This window comes from Pelophylax lessonae, assembly GCF_965119305.1.
Source record: "Pelophylax lessonae genome assembly, chromosome: 1".
NCBI classification, from domain to species: Eukaryota; Metazoa; Chordata; class Amphibia; order Anura; family Ranidae; genus Pelophylax; species Pelophylax lessonae.
In genome coordinates, this window is record NC_138768.1 from 760,692,388 (window position 1) to 760,716,787 (window position 24,400).

Sequence of the window (24,400 nt, forward strand, 5' to 3'; positions counted from 1 at the left end):
ACATCTGTACCTTGTATAGAACCTGCTGCAGCAAAACTGACATTCATTAAGAAAAACTTGGCATTTAAATTGCCAGCAATACAATACCATTGCCAGCAATATAAAAATATTTTTAAAAAAAATGGTGGCATGGCCCTTTGGGTTTGGAACCCCATGGCAAAATAAAAAAAAACATGTGGGAACCCCCCAAAATCCATACTAGACCCTTATTTGAACATGCAGCCTGGCAGATCAGGAAGAGGGGGACGAGTGAGCAGCCCCTCCCTCCTAAACCATACCAGGCCACATGCCCTCAACATGGAGGGTGCTTTTTGAGCAGGGGGGCTCTGCCCCCCCACCCCAAAGCACCTTGTCCTTGTGTTAATGGGGACAAAAGCCTCTTCCCCACTATCCTGGCTTGTGGTTGTGGAGGTATGTGGACAGGGGGCTTATCAGAATCTGGAGGTCCCCTTTAACAAGGGGGCCCCATATCCTTCCCCCATGTAAATGAAAATAGAACCTAAATCCATTCACCCAAAAAAAATTAAATAAATAAAACACATAAACAAATACAGTTTTTGACAATACCTTTATTAAAAATAAATAAATAAATCCCCTTGATGTAGATCCATTGTCAATCATGATGCCCGCTGCCACTGCCGAACCCGAAAAAAAGAAAAAAAACTGCTCTGCCCACAACGAATGGTAACCGCCGACGACCTTCTCCGCTGTTTGACAGTTCTTGTATAGGTAAGGGGCGGGCCACCTGGAGATGTCAACTGGTGCATGCTGGGTCAGTGACGTCACAAGGTGGCCAGCCCCTTACCTGTCAAACTGCAGAGCAGGTAGTTGGTGGTTAGCCTTCATTGCGGGCGGAGCGTTTCTTTCTTTAGGTCTGGTGGTGCGGCAGGCATCATGATTGACGATGGATCTGCATTGGGGGACATTGTTTTTTTTTATTTTTAATAAAGGTGTTGTCAAAAACTGTTTGTGTATTTTATTTCTTCTTGACACTCTTTTTGGTAAATGATTAAGGGTACAATGTATTCCATATTTCTTTACATAAGGGGGGCCCGGATCTGGGGGTCTCTTTTAAAAGGGGACTTCCAGATTCTAAAAAGGCTCCTGCCTGCAAACCCCCGGAACCACCGCCCAGGGTTGTGGGGAAGAAGCCCTTGTTCCCATCAACATGATGACAAGGTGCTTTAAGGCAGGGGGGTGGCAGAGCATGGGGCACCCCCCCATGTTGAGGGCATGTGGCCTAGTATGGTTTGGGGGGGGGGTGCTGGCCTGCCAAGCTGCATGCTCAAATAAGTGTCTGGTATGGATTTTGGGGGGAGGGGGCATTTTTTTTTGTCATGGATTGGGGGGAGGGGGGGGCAAGCAGTCTTTTTTTAAATTTTTCTATTTTCATTTTTATTCAGCTGTCAGCGGGTAAGCCTCTATTAGGGACGCCATGGCCTGCCCACTCATTAACATCCAGATATTCACTTTGCCCCGATTGGGCAAAGCTTTGCCCAATCAGGGCTTAGAATGCACTGTGGAGTGCTCGGCAGGCGAACATCCTGTCGCCCGACCCAAAACTTGGGGTGTTTGCAGAATAGGCGAACAAGTGATGTTCAGACCAAACTTTTGCTTGGCCTGAACTGCTCACCCAACTCTCTTATTTACATTGGAAAGACCAAGCACCTTATTGGGAATGATACTTTTAGGTATGTACATTAATTGGTATCACAATTATAAAAATGCATATCCCCTTATCAACATTTGATTTTAAAAAGGTATATAGTTTTTTTCTTGAAGAAAGGTTTTTTTTTTTTGTGTATACGTTTACCATACATACTGAAGGAGTTACAGAAAATATGTAAACAAGATGACAAAGTATGTAAGTTACAACAAATGTACAAGCAATGCCTGCTGTGCAATGTAATTGTCACTTTACTTACTCCCTTGTGCACACAGAGACACTGTGAATGTTTTTTTTTTTCAAAGTAGCAACTTGCTGTTTAATAAAATCTATTTGGAATGGTTTATTAGAGGCTGGAAATCCTCAAAGCACGTTAGAATGTGAATTGATCAGTGATGTGCCCATTTCATTAGTCTAAGTTTGAGCGCTGAGCACCTCTGGTCCTGTTGTGTTCCTGTTCTCTCTGCTTTAGAAGATATTGTATCCATTACAGTCTACAGGAAGAAGTCTACAAGCGGTTGGACATGCTGGAAAATGGTAAGACCTGGTGGGGCCATATATAGGACATTTTAAAGGAAACCTCCGCTAAGAAGAAACTCTGCTCTTTAAAGGACAACCCTTGCATCTAGGGCTGAGGCTCATATCTGCATCATAGAAAAATAAGGATCTTCACCAGCAAACCTTGCTATGCTGATAATCTTGTCCTTTATTTACATAAAGCAACAGGCATCACAGACCTATAACTATTGTTGCTTTATGTGAATACCAATACAAATACCAATATCACTACCAAGGTGTGCTGGTGAAGATCCTTTTTTTCCAATGACTGTATGGTGGTACAAGCTACTAATTCACCAATCACTAGAGCACCCTACACAAACTGTGGGCAAGTCTTTGAGGCTCCATGCACACTGGCTTAAAAATGTCTGCTTCTACAGGAGTTTTGTGTTTCGCCTGTAGAAGCAGCTCAATGTTATCCTATGTGTCCATGCACATTAGGACAATTAGAGGCATGTTTTAAAGTGGAAGTAAAGTTCGCTATCATTTTTTTTTTTTTAAAGCCCCTATTGTAATAGTATGCACAGCATATTAGTACATTATGGCAGACTTACCTGTCATATGGTGTCCTCCAGGACACTGCTAGGACCAATCTGGCAGGCCCCCAGGGCTTCTACTTTTGCCGATCTTCCTTCTGGGTCCAGTGCCTTTGGCAACTTGATAGGCCAGGCCATGATATGGGCAACTCCCACGCATGCGCACGGGAGTCCCATCACTGCAGCACGAATCGGGGGCCAATCGGTGCTGTAAATATTCGCTGTCATGTTGTGAGCTTGACAACTGACAGGCAGAAGGATGTATTCTTGACAGAAGAGACCAAAAGGGTCTCTTCTGTCATAAATACCCTGCCTGTCAGCCATTTGATTACACATCAACTTGACTTTAAGCTCAACGTTTTTGATTGGAGTTTTCTGGCAGAAAAAAAATGCAAAATTCTCCTAAACTCTGTACAAAAAAAGCTCAAGATGAGTGTTTTTTTTTCCCCCAAGGGAACTGGCTTTTTTTTTTTTTAAGCCCAGTGAGCATGGAGCCTAAGGAGTGTGACCAAAGCAATGCGACATATCTGCACCAGCCTTCATAAGTCTGCAGGTGCAGCCTCTAACGAGCAAAGTTTCAACAGGTTAGAGTAACACCAATGTTTTCCTATACCTTCTGTTGTCACACATTCTTATTGATCCACTTTGATGGGCTGCCTTAGTGGCCAATAAGAATGTACAGGAAATAGGAAGTCATGGGCAAATTTCAATTGAGGCCAAAGCATTGTGCGTCAGAACAGCACAGCATTCGTTTTTAGCTGTAGGCTTTTGGGGGCAGATAATGAAGATAATTTGTACCTGTAACAGTTTTCTTTTTATTCTGACAGGTTCTATTTAAATTCGAAAAAGTGAAAATGAATCATGGTGGTGGATAATATTTCCAAAGCAGACCACCATACAAGCCAAGTAAACTAACATTTTAAAATGTTACGTTTCAGCCATTACATGCCAGTCTCATGTGTGGCTTTTTGAATCTAGCGATTTGCTGATAAAGATATTTTGGAATCCCATTTTACTTTCATCTGCTCAACTAAATCGCTTCGCCCACTTTTGTTTAAGTGTCGTGCTAAGAGTCGGAATTTGTCTGTTGAAGTTGGAAGTCTTTTCTTCCAAAGACTTAGCAGTTCATAGACCTGTGCAGCCAAGTTATCTGGGTTCTTTAGTCTCACCAACTGGACAGTACTCCGCTGAATAGGAAGGGACAGAAACAACTCAGTGGCATCTTCTTCTGAGAGTTCATGGGCCAACCATTTCAACACGCTGTCCCATAGAAGGTCTGTCAACAAAGGAAATATCTGTCAACTAATAACAGTGTAGGGAAAATGTAAAGCAAAGTAAAGAGACGTTGTTCATAGTAACCAAGTTCAAGGACAGATAAGATAATAGAAAGTAAAATCAGAGTGGTAAAAGCAAATCAAATGGAGAATATGGCAGTTTGCTCTTCTTTTTTTTTTTTAGTTGGATAGCTTCAGCTGGCAAATTTGCCTGCAGGCCTAAGTGCTGTTTTCACCGCTTACAGTACAAGTAAGATTAGATAGCAATTCCCCAGCTGCTACATTCACCTGGTCCACATTTGTTCTATTTTAAATAGGGGGAATGTGACTGTAGCATGTCAGGCAAACAATATTGAACGTCACTCAAGTGAATAACAGCAAAGGATTTCCTAGTGAGTGCTTTATAAATATATCCCTTAATCATATATTTAGTGCCCTGCTGTTTCTCTTATCTCACGACAGCCTACAAGGCAGATTCTATGCAATTGGTAGACCCTGTGCCTAGGATTTAATAATGGCAAGAAAGAGGTACTTTTTAATCAAAATAATATGATTTGGAACTGGATGTACTTAAAAAAAAAAACTTGCTATATTTAATACAGAAATGATTACCTCCAGGATCTCTTGTTATTAATTTTGTACTTGATGGACGACTAATAAATTTCTCCACCTGGGAGTATAAAACAATAAACAAAGTACCATGTAAAATCATATCAGTGATTTACAAAATTGAATACGCACCTGAGTAAGTCAACAGCTGCAATGCTAATAACAGAACAAAAAAAGCAATTTTATATTTTACTTTATACAAAAAGGATATTATTTCAAACCCAGTTTGCAGCATTCAAAGCTGATTTAAGATTGAAAAACTGTTTCTAAATTAAGCGTCCTTTGCAGATTAAAGTCTTTTGCAGATTAAAGTTATTTTCTTTTTCCTGTGCAGCCTCACCTCCTCTCTCTCCTGATTGGTTTACTGACTTTCATTGACAGCCGTGGGAGTCAATGGCGCCACAGCTTTATCTCAGCCAATCAGGAGGGAGAGTCCCAGGATGGCCGAGGGACTCGTGGACATCGCTGGACAGAGGGGGCACAGGTAAGTATTAGGGGGTGCTGGGGGGGGCTGCACACAGAAGGCTTTTTATCTTAATGCACAGAATGCATTAAGATAAAAAACCTTCCTGACTTTACAACTCCTTTAAAGACCTGGAGCAGTGCCATGTTAAGCTTTAACAAGGGGACCCCCCCCCCCCCATGTGAGTGGGTATCAGGTACATAGTACCCCTACCCATTCACCAAAAAAGTGTCAAAAAGTAAGAATAACAGGAAACAGTTTTTGACAAATCCTTTATTAAAAAATAAAAAAATAGTGTCTCTTGATGTAAATTCATCATCATCAATCACGATGCCCGCTGGACAAAAAATAGAAAAAAAAACGCTTCCACCTCTTGGGAGACATCCCGTTGTCTGCCTTATCTGTGCTTTGACAGTTCTCATATAGGCAAGGGGTGGGGTCACCCGACTACATCACCCGGCAATACATTACAGCCACAAGCAAGTTTAGATTACATTTTTTCTATAGAAATGTATGTCAGTATTGTGTCACAGATCAGCTGTGGAGCTGATCTGTGTCTTACTGTTGGCATACGTTTTTTACCTTTTGCTGCTGTAGGATTGCTGGCATCTGGGGTTCCACAAGCTTGTGCTCTGCTCTTGCTGCACTGACTTAGCAGCTATGGGTGGCGCCTGCTTTACTTGATGGTTAAAATACCTTCCTTTCTGCTACTTCCTGCCCAGCCTCCCATGTGTCTCCCTATTTAAATCCCACTCAGACCAGTTTCTGGTTGCTTGAGCAACACTTGTTCCTGGGCCCCTTCCATGCAATCATTCCTAACCTGACTTCTTGTGGACTGATCTCTTGTGTACCGACTCGACTAGTTCTCCTGATTACGTTTGTCTTCTGCCCGTCCTAACCTTGGCTCGTTACACGGCTCTCTTTTTGCTCCATCCATTTATCCATGCCTGCACTGTGTCTTTGGGTACTCTCCTCGAGAGCAGGGTGAACCTGGGGATCATGACCAGGGGTCAGCATGCAGCTAAGTCAAAACTCCTGTGACGGGGTCCCTGGCAGAACACTGGCTGGTCCTTAGATTCCACGCCCTGGGGGATCCCGTGTCACCTGCTCGCCTGTGGGCTTACACCACCCTTACCGCGACATATTGCTGCAGCAGGCTCTATGCATCGTACAGATGCACCACTTTCCTGGAAGACTAAGGGGACCCCCAAAGGCACGATATTTAAAGGAATTTTTCATTTTTATTGTTTCTCTTTAGGCATCATTAAAATCACTGCTCCTTTAAAAACGATTGTTTTAGAAAAAAACTTTTTGCATTGATACATGTCCCCCAGGGCAGTACCCGATTTCCCATACACTTTTTATGGCAATAACTTGCAAATAAGCCTTTAAAATTAGGATTTTTGATTTTTCATGTTCGTGTGCCATAGACTTTAATAGAGTTTGCATGTTCGCTAGAACTTTTTCCCTGTTTGAGATGTTCTGGTGCAAACCAAACAGAGAGGTGTTCAGCCCACCCCTGCTGAACACACTATCCACTAACTACCTGCCTAATCTCCATTATCACACACTATGCACTAACTACCTACCTAATCTCTATTGTTACACACTATACATGGCTGCCATGTAAGCAGCAGCCTTATATAGTGTGGGATGTGGACTAAGCCCCTGAGCCATGATTGCAGAGTGCCTTTGGCCAATCATGGCTCTCACAGTACATTGTGCTGTGATTGGCCAAAGCATACAGATCAGGTGCATGCTTTGCCCAATCATCAGCAATCAATGCGCAGTGCATTATGGGGCGCTCATCGTCAGGCGAACTTCCCGCTGAGCGCCCTGTTTGTTCACGTGTTCAGAGAACATAAGTTCGACTCAAACACCCAGCCCACCCCTATGTATGAGTGAGTATTTGGTTGCAGAGGGGAAGTTTTGCATTTTATTTGGGGAGAATTTGTCTTTCAGAGCAAACTTGTGTTTGTGCAGTTTAGTGCGAGATTTTTTTTTGGGGGGAAGGGGTATTTTTATTGAGGGGGAAAGTGGGGAAAATATAGCTTGCAGGAGGAATTTTGCACTCTTTTGCCCCGTGCACCTCTGTCTAATGCACTCTCTTTGGTTTGCACTTCTGAACCTTTCATATACTCCTAACCCCTGGACTATGTGCGTTTCACACCCAATGCCTGGACATGGCCCATTACACAACCTGACACCTTAATTTTGTGCATTAGTTACTCCTGACCCCTGCAGTCTGTTACATACTTCTGACTCCGAAAGTGTATATGTATGAGAACAGATAATGAGAAGAGAAAGGAAGGGCTGGATTTTCAACTAAGCAAATATAGACATTGAACATAGAACCTGCAATATTTACAGGGTCTAGGAAGAAAGGAAAGTAAGAAAAGGCTATCTCCTCCTTAAACCCATTTTAAAACCAATATCCTAATATTTGTCTTACAAGCACTCATGTCCCTTCATTGTAGGACTGGCAACTGGATGCTAATCATGGACTACATTTATATTATTTATATATAAATATTTATTTATTTAAGGTTCCTATGCATGACTAGAATCACCATTTGTTCTGAGTAAAGAAATTCAGCAACTTCTTAGCAAACTATCAGCTGGATGGAGTTCTAGTGTACAAATATGGTTGATCACTGTATCCCCTGATTATCCTGTTTTAAGGGAACTGGTACTCTTTTTTTAGATGTGGGCTCTCCCCCCCAATTCTCCAAGTTCCTTGGTGATCACATGACTACTGCTGCACATCCCATTTTAACCAATGATTGTATGAAGGAGTAAAGGGGAGAATAATTATTCTGAAGTGAGTTGATGAGATGGAGTGCATCAAGAGCCATAGTCAGGAGCACTTAGATAGGATCCTAGTGAATAACAGTGCCTAAGGACCATGAGAGATAAGGGATGGGACAGGTAAGTATCAGGTGCCAACGTTTAAGGACTTACTAGATGTACTGTAATTACACCAAGTGTTTATAGTAAAAAGAAGCTGAGAAAAACAGCTCCTGGTGCTTTTCAAAGAATGGCTGCAAAAGAATGGGTGCTATAAGACCAACTTGCATGGGGTTATAATAAGTCAATGAGTAACCCTAGCATAGCTTTTTGATTTAATAAAATGGTAATTGTTTGTGGTATTGTCTGTTTTTTATTGTTTTGTTTCTGCAAATCCTGATGACATTTGTAGTGGAAACAAGGCAACACAGGTTTATTTTCTTCTAGCTGTTCCCTCGTAATGAGTTAATGTTACATATATTTTCAAAAATCTATGCAAATGTGTTGCTGCTCTTTACTAACAAACAAAAGTACACCAAGTAATTTGTTTATTTGCACTTGTTTTGAATTGTTCTTTTCAATTGCATCCCTTTCCTGGTTACACAATTATGAAATTAATGCTTTTTTCTTTACCTTTGGTAGAGTAATAGGAAGCTTGCATACTGGTGTCCTTTGTCGTACAGAGCTATCAGTTGATTGTCCAGTCTTGTAGCTTGTGACAATATCTTCTTTAGATATTCTGTAGAATGCTACTGTCCCTTTATAATGTGGTGAGCTGTAATTTCCAAACTCATCAACAACTCTGAGATCTAAGGATATCCTGTGCATTTTTTGTGAGTGAAATGTCAACCTGTATGTTTCATTGGATTCTGTGTTATCTGAAAGAAATTAGGATAAAATCGAGTGTAAAATCAACCATTGTTTTCTTAAAGGCCAAATATTTTACACCACTTGGAACCTGCCTTTACTATGTCAGTAATTAGCAGTTGCAGTACTCCTACCAATAAATATTATCAGTAATTATTCTAAGAATTTTGTAATTACCCAAATTTCTACATGAATGATTGCTAACATCTAGTCAAGTTGTCTTCTTGCACAAATAACACAAACCATTGTACAGGTGCATTTAAAAAATTAGAATATATATATATATATATATTTTTTTTTTTTTTTTTTTCAAGCATTTCTTTCTTTTATTTTGATCATTATGGCTTTCAGCTAGTGAAAACCCATATTTCAGTATCTCAGAAAGTTAGAATATAACATAAGAACAATTAAAAAAAGGATTTTTAATACAGAAATGTTGGCTTACTGAAAAGTATGCCCATGTAAAGTATAGTATGCACTCAATACTTGGTTGGGGCTCCCAAAATCATCACTGACTGTGGAAACTTCACACTGGACCTCATGCAACTTGGATTCTGTGCCTCTTCACTCTTCTCCCAGACTCTGGGACCTTCATTTCCAAATGGAATGCAACATTTTTCACAGTCAGTGTCAATTGTGTTTTATCAAGTCCAAAGTCAGCACAGCCCTTTACCAGGAAATTCTAGAGCACTTCATGCTTCCCTCTGTTGACCAGCTTTATGGAGATTCTGATTTCATATTCCAGTAGGACTTGGCACCTGCCCACACTTCCAAAAGTACCAATACCTGGGTTAATTATCATGGTATCACTGTGCTTGATTGGCCAGCAAACTCGCCTGAACTAAACCCTATAGAGAATCTGTGGGGTATTGTCAAGAGGAAGATGAGGGATGCCAGACAATGCAAACAATGCAGACGAGCTGATATCAAAGCAACCTGGGCTGCCATAACACCTCAGCAGTGCCACAGGCTGATCGCCTCCATGACACACCAATTATATGCAGTAATTCATGTAAAAGGAGTCCTGAACAAGTATTGAGAGCATACTATACTGTACGTGGACATACTTTTTTAGTAAGCCAACATTTCTGTATGAAAAATACTTTTTTTAATTGCTCTTATGTTATATTTTCATTTTCTGAGATACTGAATTTTGGGTTTTCACTAGCTGTAAGTCAAAATCATTAAAATGAAAAGAAAGAAATGCTTGAAATATATCACTCTGTGTAAAGGTAAAGAAAAGGTGTATGGCGCTGCCAAAATATACTGATATTTTAGGAAGGGTTTTTCCCATTGTGGGACCACCCTCCTTTTTTAGTTTTTTTTCAGTTATTACGGACTTACCAATACTTGGACTATTGCTGCCATAAGATTTGTATATCTATCTTTTACTCAGTTTTATGTCATATATGATGCCTTTTATTGTATAGTTACAAGGTTCCAGATTTTCACAGTTCATTTAAGTGGATCCAACTGATTTTACTGATTTTCATTATTTATTGGGCAGACATTACCCACATTTTATATTTTTACTCACATCCTATTTTTCACTCATTTCTATATATTTTTATATATTTCTTCACAGTTTTAGCACCATTATAAACCCCTCACAGGGTTGGATCCCCTATATTATTGCACTCATTACATAATTTTACTTGTCACATATATGATGCACTTGACACTTTATTAATTTAGAATTCACAGTGGAGACACACATTGAATAGATATTTAGCATCGTTGTTGGACATACGGAACTATCAGTATATTTTGGCAGCGCCATACACCTTCTCTTTACCTTTATTCTTACTATATTTTCAGGAATATAGTGCACAGGTGGGCTGCAGCCAGTATCAAAAACGTTATTAGAAGCCTAAAATTATCCTAAGCGCGGATTTCTTATATTTCAATATCACTCTGTGTGTAACACATCTATATAAAATATATGAGTTTCACTTTTTGAATTTAATTAATGAAATAAATTAACTTTTTGATGATATTCTAATTTTATGAGATGCACCTGTGTTTATTAATGTATGTATATATTCATTGAACATATTTCTTAAAATCTAACTTTAGGCTATATTGTTTAAATGTCCCTCAGCTTGTTTAAAAAAAAAAAGATCAGTCTGCATTACTCATCTTTAATCCAGAGCTGTCTCCTCAAATACATCTTCTCTGCTACAAAATGGCTGAAGTTTTCCGAGTTGTAATGCTCAGCATTACTCAACACAGAGAACTAAGGATATACTTTGAGTTCAGGGCATCATGATGCATTGCATTTGCGTCATAAAATTGCATCATTGAGGACCATCTGGCTCAGGGAAGAGACAAAAGGACTCCTTCGCATTACATGACAGGCCTGAAGACTTCATATAAAGTTAGAAACCCCCCCCCCCAAAAAAAAAAAAAAAACATATAATACTGTATAACATTTATGGGGAGCCTTATGAGAAAAACTTGGCAGGACACATGAAGCCTGGAATTTGGCTTTAAACAAAATTAATCTAGACAAAAAATCTTTTTAATCTCTTGCAATACTATCTTATATATCCACTTTTAAAGCCATAAGCTCCTGCTCACACTTGCATGGTCATGATGAATAATATTTGAATAATAATGAAATGACATGAATAATAATAATCTTTACAAAACTTAGCCCATAAATAAGCAAGCCTTAAAAATGTATAAAACATTCCAGCACAGGTGCAGTACGGTGCTCAGCGGACATGGTGAGAGCTTATGTATGCACGGACTCCACACTGAGATGCTACAAATTGCAGTCAAATAAAGTCTAAGGTCTGCATTCTTAATGTAATGTAAGTTTTGGCAAGGGCACTTGCAGTGGGGGAGGTTGTTACCAAAGTCTTGCAGCCACACTTTTTTTTTTTTGATGGGTCTAAAAGTCCAAAATGCACACACTGACGATGCTCACTCTACTACTGCCTCTCACATACAAATAGCCAGATGTACAAAATATATGTACAGTATATTTACCAGTAACATACGTTTTTTAGAGCCACTAATCACATTCAGTTCTACTTTATAAGTCTGAATTTTGTTTGTGATGCAGAAAACAGGAAGTACACTCCTACTACCGATCTACTGATATGACATCATGATAGAAAAATCTATGCTCACCTGAGGCTGATATGTTGCCACCAAACTGAAAATGAATTTGGTCTCCTTCTTGAAGAGCTATTGCTTCAGAGGGCTCAGGTGGTCCAGTGTATCCAGCTTCTGTCAAAGCTGAGATTTCCCAGTTTAATTCCTTAGAGGGAACCAGTTCTACAATGATGTTGTGAAAGTTGTCTTTCCTTTTATACAAAACCACATTGACCATTGTGCTGTGTATAGCAAATTCCAAACTATGAATAAATTGAATCAAATGTGGGGCATCCATAGCCGAAGAAAGACGAACTACAATAAAGCTAAAACATACAGTGATCGATTAAAATGTGCTTTTAATCTTAACCTTATAATAAACAAGTTGGTAAAATCTCTCTAACAATACATTTTTGGATGAATGTATGAATGTGTATGCACAAGCAATGTGTAAAGCATAGAAACTGAAAGAAAGCTATTTGTTTATTAGGAATATTATTGATTCATCATCCTATACCAGCTCCAACTCTTCTGGGGTGGCTGTCTACAAGGTTTAGGAGTGTGTCTTTGGGGATGTTTGACCATTTTTCCAGAAGCGCATTTATGAGGTCAGTCATGGATGTTGGAGATAAGGTCTGGCTCGCAGTCTCTGCTCTAATTTATCCCACAGGTGTTCTATCGGATTGAGATCAAGACTCTGTGCAGGCCAGTCAAGTTCCTCCACCCCAAACTCGCTCATCCATGTCTTTATAGACCTTGTTTGTGCACTGGTGCGCAGTTATGTTGGAACAGGAAGGGGAAGGAACAGGAAGGGGCCATGTTGCACTGTGATACACTGGAGGTGTGTTGTGTTATTAAACTCCTACGCTACTAATCCTCCCTCAAATACTTATACCTAAATCCAGTAGCCAGCTCACACTATCATATGTTTTTTACATTTAAACGAGAAGTGGGTAACTAGAGTGCACTTTGTTCTGCACTCCTGTGACCTATATTCAGCCGAGAGCAGGCCAAAACCTGCTGCCAGCTGATATCACTCAGCCAGTCCAGACCCTGGAGGGATCCTGGCTTTAATGTCAGGATGCACCCAGCTGCATGACAGGCAGCTGGCCTAGACTCTCAGCATGCTGATGAGAGGAGGTTGAGTCAGTTGTTTCTGCCCCCTGCAGAGCCTGGCACTCCAGTAAGCATGGGGGGGGGGGGGGGCAGAGAAGAAAGCTGTGACTGAGAATCACCACCACTCCATTGAGTGAACTGAACAATCAGCGGTCAGATGATTGCTCAGCTCTCAGTCTTAGAGTCGGCAGGGGGCAGAGGCAGCATCAGACCAATGCTGCATCAACCTAGGTGAGTATGAATGTTTGTTTCTTTCCAAAATCCCATTGTTCCCTTAAAAAAAAAAAAGATATATATATATATATATATATAAAAATTTATATGTAGCACCCTACAGGTAGGTGCTAGGTAAATGTATAGTGGGCCTTGTCTGCCTAACAGCAGGGCTATTATTTCTTTTGGTAGGGTGTCATGGTTTCCAGGTGTGTCTGATGAAGGGGGAGTCTCCCCACTGGCTCTGTGAGAGGTTTCTCATAGGACAGTGGAGGAAACCCAATCAGGGATACATTCAGCCTTGTAACTACCCCAGAAGGCAGATTCTGCCGCAAAGGATTCCGGGAGTGAGTATACGTTTGAGGGAGAGCATGACTCATTGTCTTTGGCGGGTAGCAGAGTCCCAGGAGGGAGAGAATGGCTGTCTCTCCTCCTGTCAGAGGAGGTGGATGTCTCAGGTGCTGCTTGAGAATCCTTAGAGCGCAGAGTTGAGCTGAGGGAGATCCGGTGTGCCAAGAACCAGCGGAGAGCGAGAGGAGTCCAGTCCCAGGAAAGCCCACACAGGTCGTGAGGACAGAGGATTGCCCCTGGGGGTCTGCCTAGAGTCAGTGGGGACCACTCTGGAAAAGGTTCTAGGATCCAAAGTGTCAGCTAGCTGTAAAGGGGGTACCTAATCAGAGGACCCTGAAGTGATAGAGGGGTACCTAGGTAGAGGATCCTGAAGTGGAAAAGGGGGCGCCTGCAGTTTGGGCCCTGAAGAGTTAATGCACTGTGTGAGTGCATCAATTGAGAGTTGCAGCCATACAGGAATACACAGCAAGCTACCTCAAGCCAGGGCAAGGCTGGAGAGAGTAGTCTGTGACTTTGCAGTGCAAGCAGTGTCAGGTGTTCTATGTTCTACAGTCCTGGATCTGCTAGATTTAAGTCGGAGTTCCAGCACAGCTTTCAGAGATACAGTATGTTCAAATCATCAGTAAGAGTTGGCTAGCGTCAAGACAGGCATTTTTACCACAAAAGTCCCAGAATTGTACACAGTCGATCCAAAGGAGTATCCCACTCTTTCCCTTCTCCCATCCCAAACAACCAAACAAAGATGCCGGAGTTGTCAATGTGTCAGTTCTCACACCCAGGGCCGCAGCTCACATGGGCTGGAAAGGTAACCGGTAACAATGGCAGACCCACATCAGGCCACATGCCTGGAAACCTTGCTACATTTGGGGGCTCATCCGGGATTTCGACATTAGTTACTGGGCCAGTTGCCCTTGGTAACAGCAAAAAGAAACATCCAAAAAATCTATTTTTATGTCCAGAACTGTTATTCAAACACCAGGCCGGGTGTGAGACTGCAGCAGCGGGAGGTAGGGAAAGTGGGTTGAAGCTGGAAGCACACATAGAAGGACATTTATGGCAACGCAAATGTTCTAAGAAAAATTGTAATGTAATGAAGACCTTCTGTATGGACTATGGAATGTACCCTACAATCAGGAAATGGAGAGCAGGGGTAAAAGTGTCCGTGTGTATGAATGCTGCAACTGCTTAACAGTGAGAAGTCCCAGGGTGGGCAGTGAAGATGGCATTAGCAGTTCCAGGTTGGACGGAGAAGAGGACGCCGGAGGTCCTAGTGTGGATGGTGAAGATGGAGGCCAGTGGCCTGGTGATTGTGCATGCTATGTGGAAGGATGTTGACCGTGCATTTGGCAGCGGGACATTTATTCTGCATAGTTGCTGCACTTATACTGTGGGGATCGTAGTCGTCCATGCCGAGATGGGCAGTGGGGCTAGTCCCGGAGCCAGTATGGAAGATGAGGATTGCACGTGTGTGGCAAGGAAGAGAAGTATCGGCCGTGCGACGACAGCAGGATGCTACTCTTGCCAAGCAAGAAGGGACAGCTGGCTTCAGTAAAGGAAGGCGCAGTAGTGCAATTGAGATGGGCGGATGCATGTCTGGCAAGTGACATGGCCCGCTTAGCAGTTACTTCCCAAGGGCTTGCAGTGAAGAAGCATGGCAGGGGAAGAGTTACAGTACCATGCAGGAAAATGCGCCATGTGCAGATCTGCCCAGCAGGAGGAGTCATCGCCCAATGTGGCGAATGGGTGGAGACAGCGGGGACATCCGGCCAATCAGGAGTGACCAAGGGGACCCTATTAATATCCCCTCCTTTCAGTGTGGCCGTGCGGGAGACACATGTAGGAGAGAGAGAGATGTCATTTGTGAGAGGAGCGAAGAGTGTTCCCGCTATTACTGCCACCATGGGTGAAGATCCAGCGGAGCAGAGCCGAGAGCAGGTCCACCAGCCCGATCCCCCTGTAGTTTGGGATACCGGTATCTGGATGGTGCCTGACGGCGGACTCACGTTGTGCACCGGAGGAGGTCGGGAGTTCCTTGGAGTGGTATGACCCCAGTGTGCCACTGTTACTCTGAGGGTGCCGGCATGGATTCAAGGTGGGCAATGCGGTGATCTGCTGCTCAGGGCAGAGAAAAGTGAGGGCCGTCCCAAAAAGCTCACTGTTACGTGGGAGACAGGCCTCACTCAGAAGGTGACGGGTAACTAGTCAAAGTTCCTCCGCGGTACCAGGAGGGGCCTGTTCAGGCTCATGATGCAGCTGTAGGCCCCGCCAGCAGTAGGTGGGCCTATCGTCTGCGGGAGGGGAGTTCGGTAACAGAGCTCGCTAGGGAGAGGATCTGTATCCACCAAAACAGTTGGAGAGTGGCCAGAGAAACCAACTTCAAGAGCCATAGCAGGATCCGCCCCCATCAGTATCCCACAGCCTGTAAAACCAGATGCAGTTCAAGCATCACCTACCAGTACCAGTAGTGAGTGCGAGAGGGGCCCTGTAAGGGTTGATTCCCCATCCTTCTACATGAAGTATGGATCACTGGAAGGAGGAACGGATGACTGGGGATCAATTGATGAAATGGAGTAGGAATGGGGATCAGAAGCTGGGAGCAGCTCCCCAGGTCCCAAGGTGACTGCACCATTAGACCAGGAAGCCCAGGAGGCTATTTAGAGGGGAGAATTGGCCCAAAGATTGGGGTTCTGTGACGCCTATGTCACAAGGGTCCCAGACCTCACCTCCCAGGAAACATTGCTAGAGCCAGGGACCAAAATGCAGCGTACGAGGAAATGATACAGAGTGTATGTACCCCATTTTCTCCACCAGGGAAAGGAAATCAGAAAACCCTCCCCCGGTTGTCCAGGATGCAAAAGAAGGTTGCACTGGAGTACGGTTATGACTACCCCTACACACCAAGGTAATGCTATTGGTGGAAAAGTTCAGGGACTTTTGGTGCGATGAACTCATTTGGGACTTTCTGTTCGTCCCAGAACTTTGGTGGGGGGTGCCCTGCTGGACCCTCGTGATGTTTCCTTGACTCAGCAGGACTGTAGGTCATGAGAGACTATGACCTGCCCTGTTTCCTTACTGAAGTGCTTGGAAGGACAGCAGAGGGCGCTGTGTTTCACTTCTACAAATGGGACTCTGCCTAGACAGCTAGTGTTAGGGGACAAGCTCTTCTGGCTAGCAGAGGCAGTCAGGGAGGGAATGGAAAGGTCGCCCTTACAACCAGTGAAGGAGGGTCTTTCCATTCAACTGTTCGGATCGAGACTCTCCTGAGGAAGGGCTTAAAGACAAGTTCAATAAGGTGAAAGTTCAATGGTACTACGGGCGCTCTATTTATATAGATAAGGTGGAGGTCCGCCGCCCAGACGGCTCGAGACACGCTTGGTCCATCCGGGTCAAAAATGAACAAGGGGAGTATGTTCAAGTGCCCCACCCTGAATACTATATATAAGGACTTTCAGTCTTTCACTACAAGGGAGGAGGTCCAGGAGCAAAAGAAAAAATGTTGTGGCCGGCTGGCAACCACAACTAAACAAGGAAACTTTATGATTGAAGTTCAAGGTAGACCCCTTGGGCCATTGGGCCAGGGTCTTTTGAAAGTCAAGTGTTTCAGTCTCAGACTTTTTAGGGCCATCGAGCCCGGGTCTGCTGGAAAGTTGTTTTTGTGCTAGATCCCTTGGCCATCAGACCAGGATCTTTTGTGGATTACAAATGGCTGTGTGGGACGTCATCCACAGTCTTGACAGATGAAGATATTGCTACAAAGTTCAAGTGTGCCCAGGAACTTTGGTGGGGGGTGCCCTGCTGGACCCTCGTGATGTTTCCTTGACTCAGCAGGACTGTAGGTCATGAGAGACTATGACCTGCCCTGTTTCCTTACTGAAGTGCTTGGAAGGACAGCAGAGGGCGCTGTGTTTCACTTCTACAAAAGGGACTCTGCCTAGACAGCTAGTGTTAGGTGACAAGCTCTTCTGGCTAGCAGAGGCAGTCAGGGAGGGAATGGAAAGGTCGCCCTTACAACCAGTGAAAGAGGGTCTTTCCATTCAACTGTTCGGATAAGTTAGGCTTGCTTTTTCATATGTGTATGTAGTTGACTACCTTTTGCTTCCTTTTCTCTATACAGGTTGGACCACCTTAGAGATAGACAGTCAGGATAATTGCATTGTATTTTTCTTTGTTGTTATCCTCCAAGTGAGTTCATTTGGTGGGGGGTGCATTAGTTTCCATGCACCTTAAACTGTTTGTAAAATTTGTACAGCAGAGTGTAAAGATCTATTTTTTTACAGTAATTTATTTGTAAATTAATTTTTCCCTTTTCCCCCTTTCCAGGTTTGTGGGATACTCCTGATTTTCTGGCAGAATTTTGACAGGAGGCAGCTGCCTCAGAGTCAGAGGGACCTGACTCAATTTGGTGTTGGGTGGGTGTAGCACCCTACAGGTAGGTGCTAGGTAAATGTATAGTGGACCTTGTCTGCCTAACAGCAGAGCTATGATTTCTTTTGGTAGGGCGTCATGGTTTCCAGGTGTGTCTGCTGAAGGGGGAGTCTCCCCACTGGCTCTGTGAGAGGTTTCTCATAGGACAGTGGAGGAAACCCAATCAGGGATACATTCAGCCTTGTAACTACCCCAGAAGGCCGATTCTGCCGCAAAAGATTCTGGGAGGGTATAAGTTTGAGGGAGAGCATGACTCATTGCCTTTGGCGGGAAGCAGAGTCCCAGGAAGGAGAGGATGGCTGTCTCTCCTCCTGTCAGAATAGGTGGATGTCTCGGGTGGTGCTTGAGAATCCAGAGAGTGCTGAGTTGAGCTGAGGGGGATCCTGTGTGCCAAGAACCAGCGGAGAACTAGAGAGGTCCAGTCCCAGGAAAGCCTACACAGGTCGTGAGGACATAGGATTGCCCATGGGGGTCTGCCTAGAGTCAGTGGGAATCCCTCCGGAGAAGGTTCTAGGATCCAAAGTGTCAGCTAACTGTAAAGGGGGTACCTAGTCAGAGGACCCTAAAGTGATAGAGGGGGTACCCAGGTAGAGGACCCTGAAGTGGTAAAGGGGGCGCCTGCACAACAAGCTACCTCAAGCCAGGGCAAGGCTAGAGAGAGTAGTCAGTGACTTTGCAGTGCAAGCAGTGTCAGATGTTCTATGTTCTACAGTCCTGGATCTGCTAGACTTAAGTCGGAGTTCCAGCACAGCTTTCAGGGATACAGTATGTTCAAAGCGTCAGTAAGCATTGGCTAGTGTCGGCTGGCGTCAAGACAGCGTTAACGGGCATTTTTTGCCACAAAAGTCCCAGAATTGTACATAGTCAACCCAAAGGAGTATCCCACTCTTTCCCTTCTCCCATCCCCTAAAACTACAATAAAACAACCAAAGATGCCGGAGTTGTCAATGTGTCTCACACCCAGGGCCCCAGCTCACATGAGCTGGAAAGGTAACCGGTAACAATGACAGACCCACATCAGGACACAGGCCTGGAAACCTTGCTACATATATACTGTATATATATATATATATATATATATATATATATATATATATATATATATATATATATATATATATATATATATATATATATATATAATATGACAGCTTAAATGCCCACCGAAAACCAAATAAAGGTATAAGCTATCCCAAGGCGCTTCAAATGAGGACCACTCACCAATATATAAATTGGCTATGCAGCTACTTAACTAAAACATATGGAAAAAGATATATAATAGATAGATACTCAACAATATCCCTATATATATATAGTAGCGCAAACTTGTCAAGAAGCAAGTGCCAAAAAAATACCAAAAAAATACTGTGCCCACTGCACAAAAGTCCGAAATGCAATAAATGTCACATAGGCAGCAGGAAAAAGTTCAAAAATGACTCAAACAGTCCATATTCCTTCACTCTATCTCCTGGGATGATAATGTACAAAGACGTGTTTCTTAAAAGGATCACCACCACCACCGTGCTCCAAGGGGGGAGGAGAATTGCCCACTCACCAGATGCTGTGGCCCAACCCACTTTCGTGTTTGGGCCACAGCATCTGAATGCTCAAACACGAAAGTGGGTTGGGCCACAGCATCTGGTGAGTGGGCAATTCTCCTCCCCCCTTGGAGCACGGTGGTGGTGGTGATCCTTTTAAGAAACACGTCTTTGTACATTATCATCCCAGGAGATAGAGTGAAGGAATATGGACTGTTTGAGTCATGTTTGAACTTTTTCCTGCTGCCTATGTGACATTTATTGCATTTTGGACTTTTGTGCAGTGGGCACAGTATTTTTTTGGTATTTTTTTGGCACTTGCTTCTTGACAAGTTTGCGCTACTATATATATATAGGGATATTGTTGAGTATCTATCTATTATATATCTTTTTCCATATATATATATATATATATATATATATATACACTTTATATAGCAGATGCCTTGTCTTTAGTGCATGGGGGTTATTTTCCAAATAAAAAACACCATGAATTACTATAGTTTATCAATTATCGCATGGTGCCTTAACTCATGGTAAAATGTATATTGTGGAAATTACTGCAACACAAAAAATTTAAATAGTCTTTCAGGCTGTAAACACACGTTTGTGTTTTTTCCTGGTATATTCTTGATGAGTTGCCTTAACACTATACATATTAAATAATACATATTAATGAGTAGTATATTATTCATTACCACACCTTAACAGTGTAAATCCAGCCTAAGGCCACTTTGTGCATTATGGTGCTGTTTATTCTAAATGGCAACCCCAATGCTCAAGCACAATAAGTGCAGACAATCGTACAGACATACCATGCGCTGCAGTGTGAAAAATGTGGATGGGCTGCCTTAACAGAATTCATATCAACATGCAACACACTGCATATTAATGCTCATGTAGGGAATGTTAAGAGACCCTGAAAGTCAAAAATGATTTATAAAATACCAGGAATGACTGTAGTGCCGAGTCCACTTCAGTAGCCTTGCCTGTTTATCTGTTCTCAAAATGTTTGAATTTCAATCATACCCATAAAATGCAAACTGTCAGGTAAGTAAGTGGAATAGTTTACCTTTGTAAATGTTCACTCATTTCAAATGAGACAATTCCATTCTGTACATTCTTCACCACAATGTCATCCAAGACAATCCACTGATCTTCCTTTAATGCCAGCAATTTCAGTAATTCACTTGGATTATCCCCATGCTTCCTCACTGAGGCACTTACAGCTCTGTAATATAATAACAGGGTATTTGTGGATTTACCAAGTCATTTACAAATAAACAAAGCTTTCCATCTGGAGATAATATTAAAATCCTAATATTGAAAGTGATTTGAAGTATGAAAGTTAATAATTATATTTATGGATATAAAATCCTCTGAGCAGGTGGCTAATATTCACAGTTACTTTCCAAATTAGAGAATGCAATGAGGGCAGTTGTGGTGCATTGCAATAATGGTAAAATAAAAGCCTTCAATTGTTTTTATGTTGATTTGCTCAGTGATGGAGCTGACATATCCAGCTTCAAACTGTTTTCCCAAAAACATGCAACCTTCTCAATGGAAACAACAATTTCATTTTTTTTTTCAAAATTACAGGATCCATCCACTCAGAAACTATATTTTAGTTTTTGAGCGATGATGAATTGCCATCAAGCATTTGTGGATAGGTCTTTGCACCTGAATTGCCAGTTCCACCTTTCTGCTGTGACCTGTCATATATTTTTAATATTATAAAATGAGAGGGGAGCACTGAGGCTGCAGTTGGAGCAAAGAGATTCCAGACTATTCGCTATTCAGTATCACTATTGGGTGATTTAGCTCACCAGCATCCTCTTAAAACGAAAGTTCTAGATTTACTCATACTTTAAATGTAATGTTCAACCAAAAGTGATATTTTATTTATAAGTGGAGCTTGTTGATCAGGTTCTAGTTTGTTCTATTTCTACGATTACATAATGATGAAAACGACCTGCTGTATATCCTAGCTCTGTCCTTCTGTACCTCACAGTTCCCATCCAACTTTGTGTGTTCTATGTTCTTCTCTTACAGTCTACATAACAAATAAATAATTAAAAGTCTATCTGGATAAGCAAGTCAACCACATTATGGCAGTTTGTATTTCAGAGGAAACTTAAGCTTATTTTTTATTTTTTACATGGAGTTCCCCCTTAACCATTTTACCGCTGCTTACTAGAGCTCTACTGCGGCAAATTGGTTTGTTAACGCCTGGCGACGTAGACCTACGTCGCCAGACACTCCCCTTTCTCGCTCCCGATTGTATTCAGTCACAGCGGGAGCCGGGCCAGGGGAGGAGTGGCGGTGATCACCGCCGCTCTTCCCCGATCATCGGGGAATCGAGTGTGGAGATCCGCCCGCTTGTGTAAACAAAGCGGGCGGATCTCCTAAGTGAAAGGCAGGGTCAGATTGCAGGGTTCAGCATAGCTGAACCTGCGATCTGTCCCTGTGTCACTCAGTCCCCTCCCCCCACACACGTTAGTAAGCACCAGGCATACATTAACCCTTTGATCACCAATAAAAATTAACCCCTTCCCTGCCAGTGTCATTTTTACAGTAACAGTGCATATTTATAGCACTGATTACTGTAGTAATGTCACTGGTACCCCCAAAAGTGTCAAAAATGTCAGTCAAGGGTCCGATCTGTCCGCCACAATGTCGCAGTCCCGCAAAAAAAAATCGCAGATTGCCGCCATTACTCGTTAAAAAAAAAAACACCAAAAATGACAGAAATCTTTCCCTTAGTTAGTAAACGCAATAACTTTTGCGCAAACCAATCAAAATACGCTTATTGCGATTTTTTTTTACCAAAAATATGTAGCAGAAAACAAATTGGCCTAAAATGATAAAAAAAATTTTGACTTTTAAATTTTTTTGGGGGGGAATTTCATTTAAAAAAAATGGGAAAAATATTGTTATTTTTTTCAAAATTGTCGCTCTTTTTTTGTTTATAGCGCAAAAAGTAAAAATCGCACAGGTGATCAAATACCACCAAAAGAAAGCTCTGTTTGTGGGAAAAAAAGGACGTAAATTTCGTTTGGGTATGGCTTTGCATGACTGCGCAATTGTCAGTTAAATTCGCACAGTGCCGAATCACAAAAAGTGGCCCAGACGTAAGACAGCAAAATCCTCCGGTGGTAAAGTGGTTAAATTCTACAAGCCCAATTCCAAAAAATTTGGGACACTGTGAAATTGTGAATAAAAACAGAATGCAATGATGTGGAAGTTTCAAATTTCAATATGTTATTCAATATACAACAAAGATGACATATCAAATGTTTAAACCGAGAAAATGTATCATTTTAAGGGAAAAATAAGTTGATTTTAAATTTCATGGCATCAACACATCTCAAAAAAGTTGGAACAAGGCCATGTTTACCACTATGTGGCATCCCCTCTTCTTTTTACTTGCAAAAGTTTTTTATTTTGTAAGACATATGTAGATTAATAACATACAATCTCAGGAAATATTGCATAAGAAAGGTATACAATGTGTCATATACAGAGCCCTCTCGGGAAGGGACTTTGTAATGATAACAATGGCAACAATGCAATACGAGATAGGCATGGTTACTAAAACAGTATTACTAAAACGTCTGAGGATCAGAACAGAATCCCAGCCCGCAAGCAAAGCACAGAAAAATATAACCGTGGACCTCCATGTAAGTTACAAACGCCCTCTGTAAACCAGGAAGAGGAACCCCCCCCCCTGAATCTTATGAACTGGGGTTGCATATAATCACCCTCTGAAGATATAGGTCCTGAGAGAGGTAGATACCCTATAAGCCACAAGAAAGGAGGAAGTATGGAATATCCGAAAGGAAGAAAAGGAAAGGAAAAGAAGGAAAGAACACAAGAAGAGAAAGGGGATAGGAGAAAGGATGGAGATGCTGGAGTGGATGCAAGAAGGGATCGGGTGGAGAAAATACAAAATACAGACAATTAGGATGAGGGCGGTGAGATGTACAGACGCCAGGGTTCCCATACTGCTTCAAATTCCGCTTGCTTGTCACGGAAGATGCTGACCATCTTCTCCTGGGTCATGATCCAAGAGATTTTGCGTTTGGTCGCCCCCATTGAGACCGAGGGGGACTTCCAAGCCCGAGCCAAGGTAAGCTTCCCCCCCAACAACATGAAATGCATGAGCTTCAAACTGGTTCTGGGCCCTTTTACACCAGAGCCAAGAAGCAGTGCTACTTCCGGGGTCCTGGGAGCCGGAAGCCCGGTAACTTTGCGGATCAGAATAAACAATTTATTCCAAAAACTACGGATACGCGGGCATTCCCACCAAATATGGAGCAAGGAACCCTGATGTCCGCACTCGCGAAAGCAAAGAGGATCAGTCCCCGGGTACATTCTGGCTAGACGGGTGGGAACAAGGTACCAACGCGTAATAATCTTAACATTAGCTTCAACTAGAGATATATTCAAGATACCTTTAAAAGCCCTCCGGAAAATGGAGTTCCAGGTGTCCGGTTCCCACGATAGCTCCAGATCCCTTTCCCAGGAAAGGGCGTAACCGGGCTTGTCAGGTGAGTCGATCCCCTCTTCTTTTTATTACAGTCTGCAAACGTCTGGGGACTGAGGAGACAAGTTGCTCAAGTTTAGGAATAGGAATGTGGTCCCATTCTTTTCTAATACAGGCTTCTAGTTGCTCAACTGTCTTAGGTCTTCTTTGTTGCATCTTCCTCTTTATGATGCGCCAAATGTTTTTATGGGTTAAAGATCTGGACTGCAGGCTGGCCATTTCAGTTCCCGGATCCTTCTTCTACTCAGCCATGATGTTGTAATTGATGCAGTACAGTACAGCTTTATTTCTAATTTCCACTCCCAATACAGGGAGGTGGAAAGTATTATACAGTAATATTGGAATGTGC

The 24,400-nt window shown here is 42.5% G+C and overlaps 1 protein-coding gene across 1 annotated transcript in view; it reads right to left on the minus strand.

Annotated features, from left to right (window-relative positions):
- Nucleotides 1-3,734: 3,734 nt before the first annotated feature.
- Nucleotides 3,735-24,400, minus strand: part of DTHD1 (death domain containing 1) — a gene marked incomplete at both ends in the record, with an annotated part of 162,468 nt that continues 141,802 nt past the window's right edge. Inside the window, 5 exons of the mRNA XM_082274161.1 lie at nucleotides 3,735-4,036; nucleotides 4,647-4,704; nucleotides 8,527-8,771; nucleotides 11,899-12,188; nucleotides 20,578-20,736. Coding sequence (XP_082130287.1) covers nucleotides 3,735-4,036; nucleotides 4,647-4,704; nucleotides 8,527-8,771; nucleotides 11,899-12,188; nucleotides 20,578-20,736 — 1,054 coding nt within the window. The remainder of the gene's footprint in view (nucleotides 4,037-4,646; nucleotides 4,705-8,526; nucleotides 8,772-11,898; nucleotides 12,189-20,577; nucleotides 20,737-24,400) is intronic.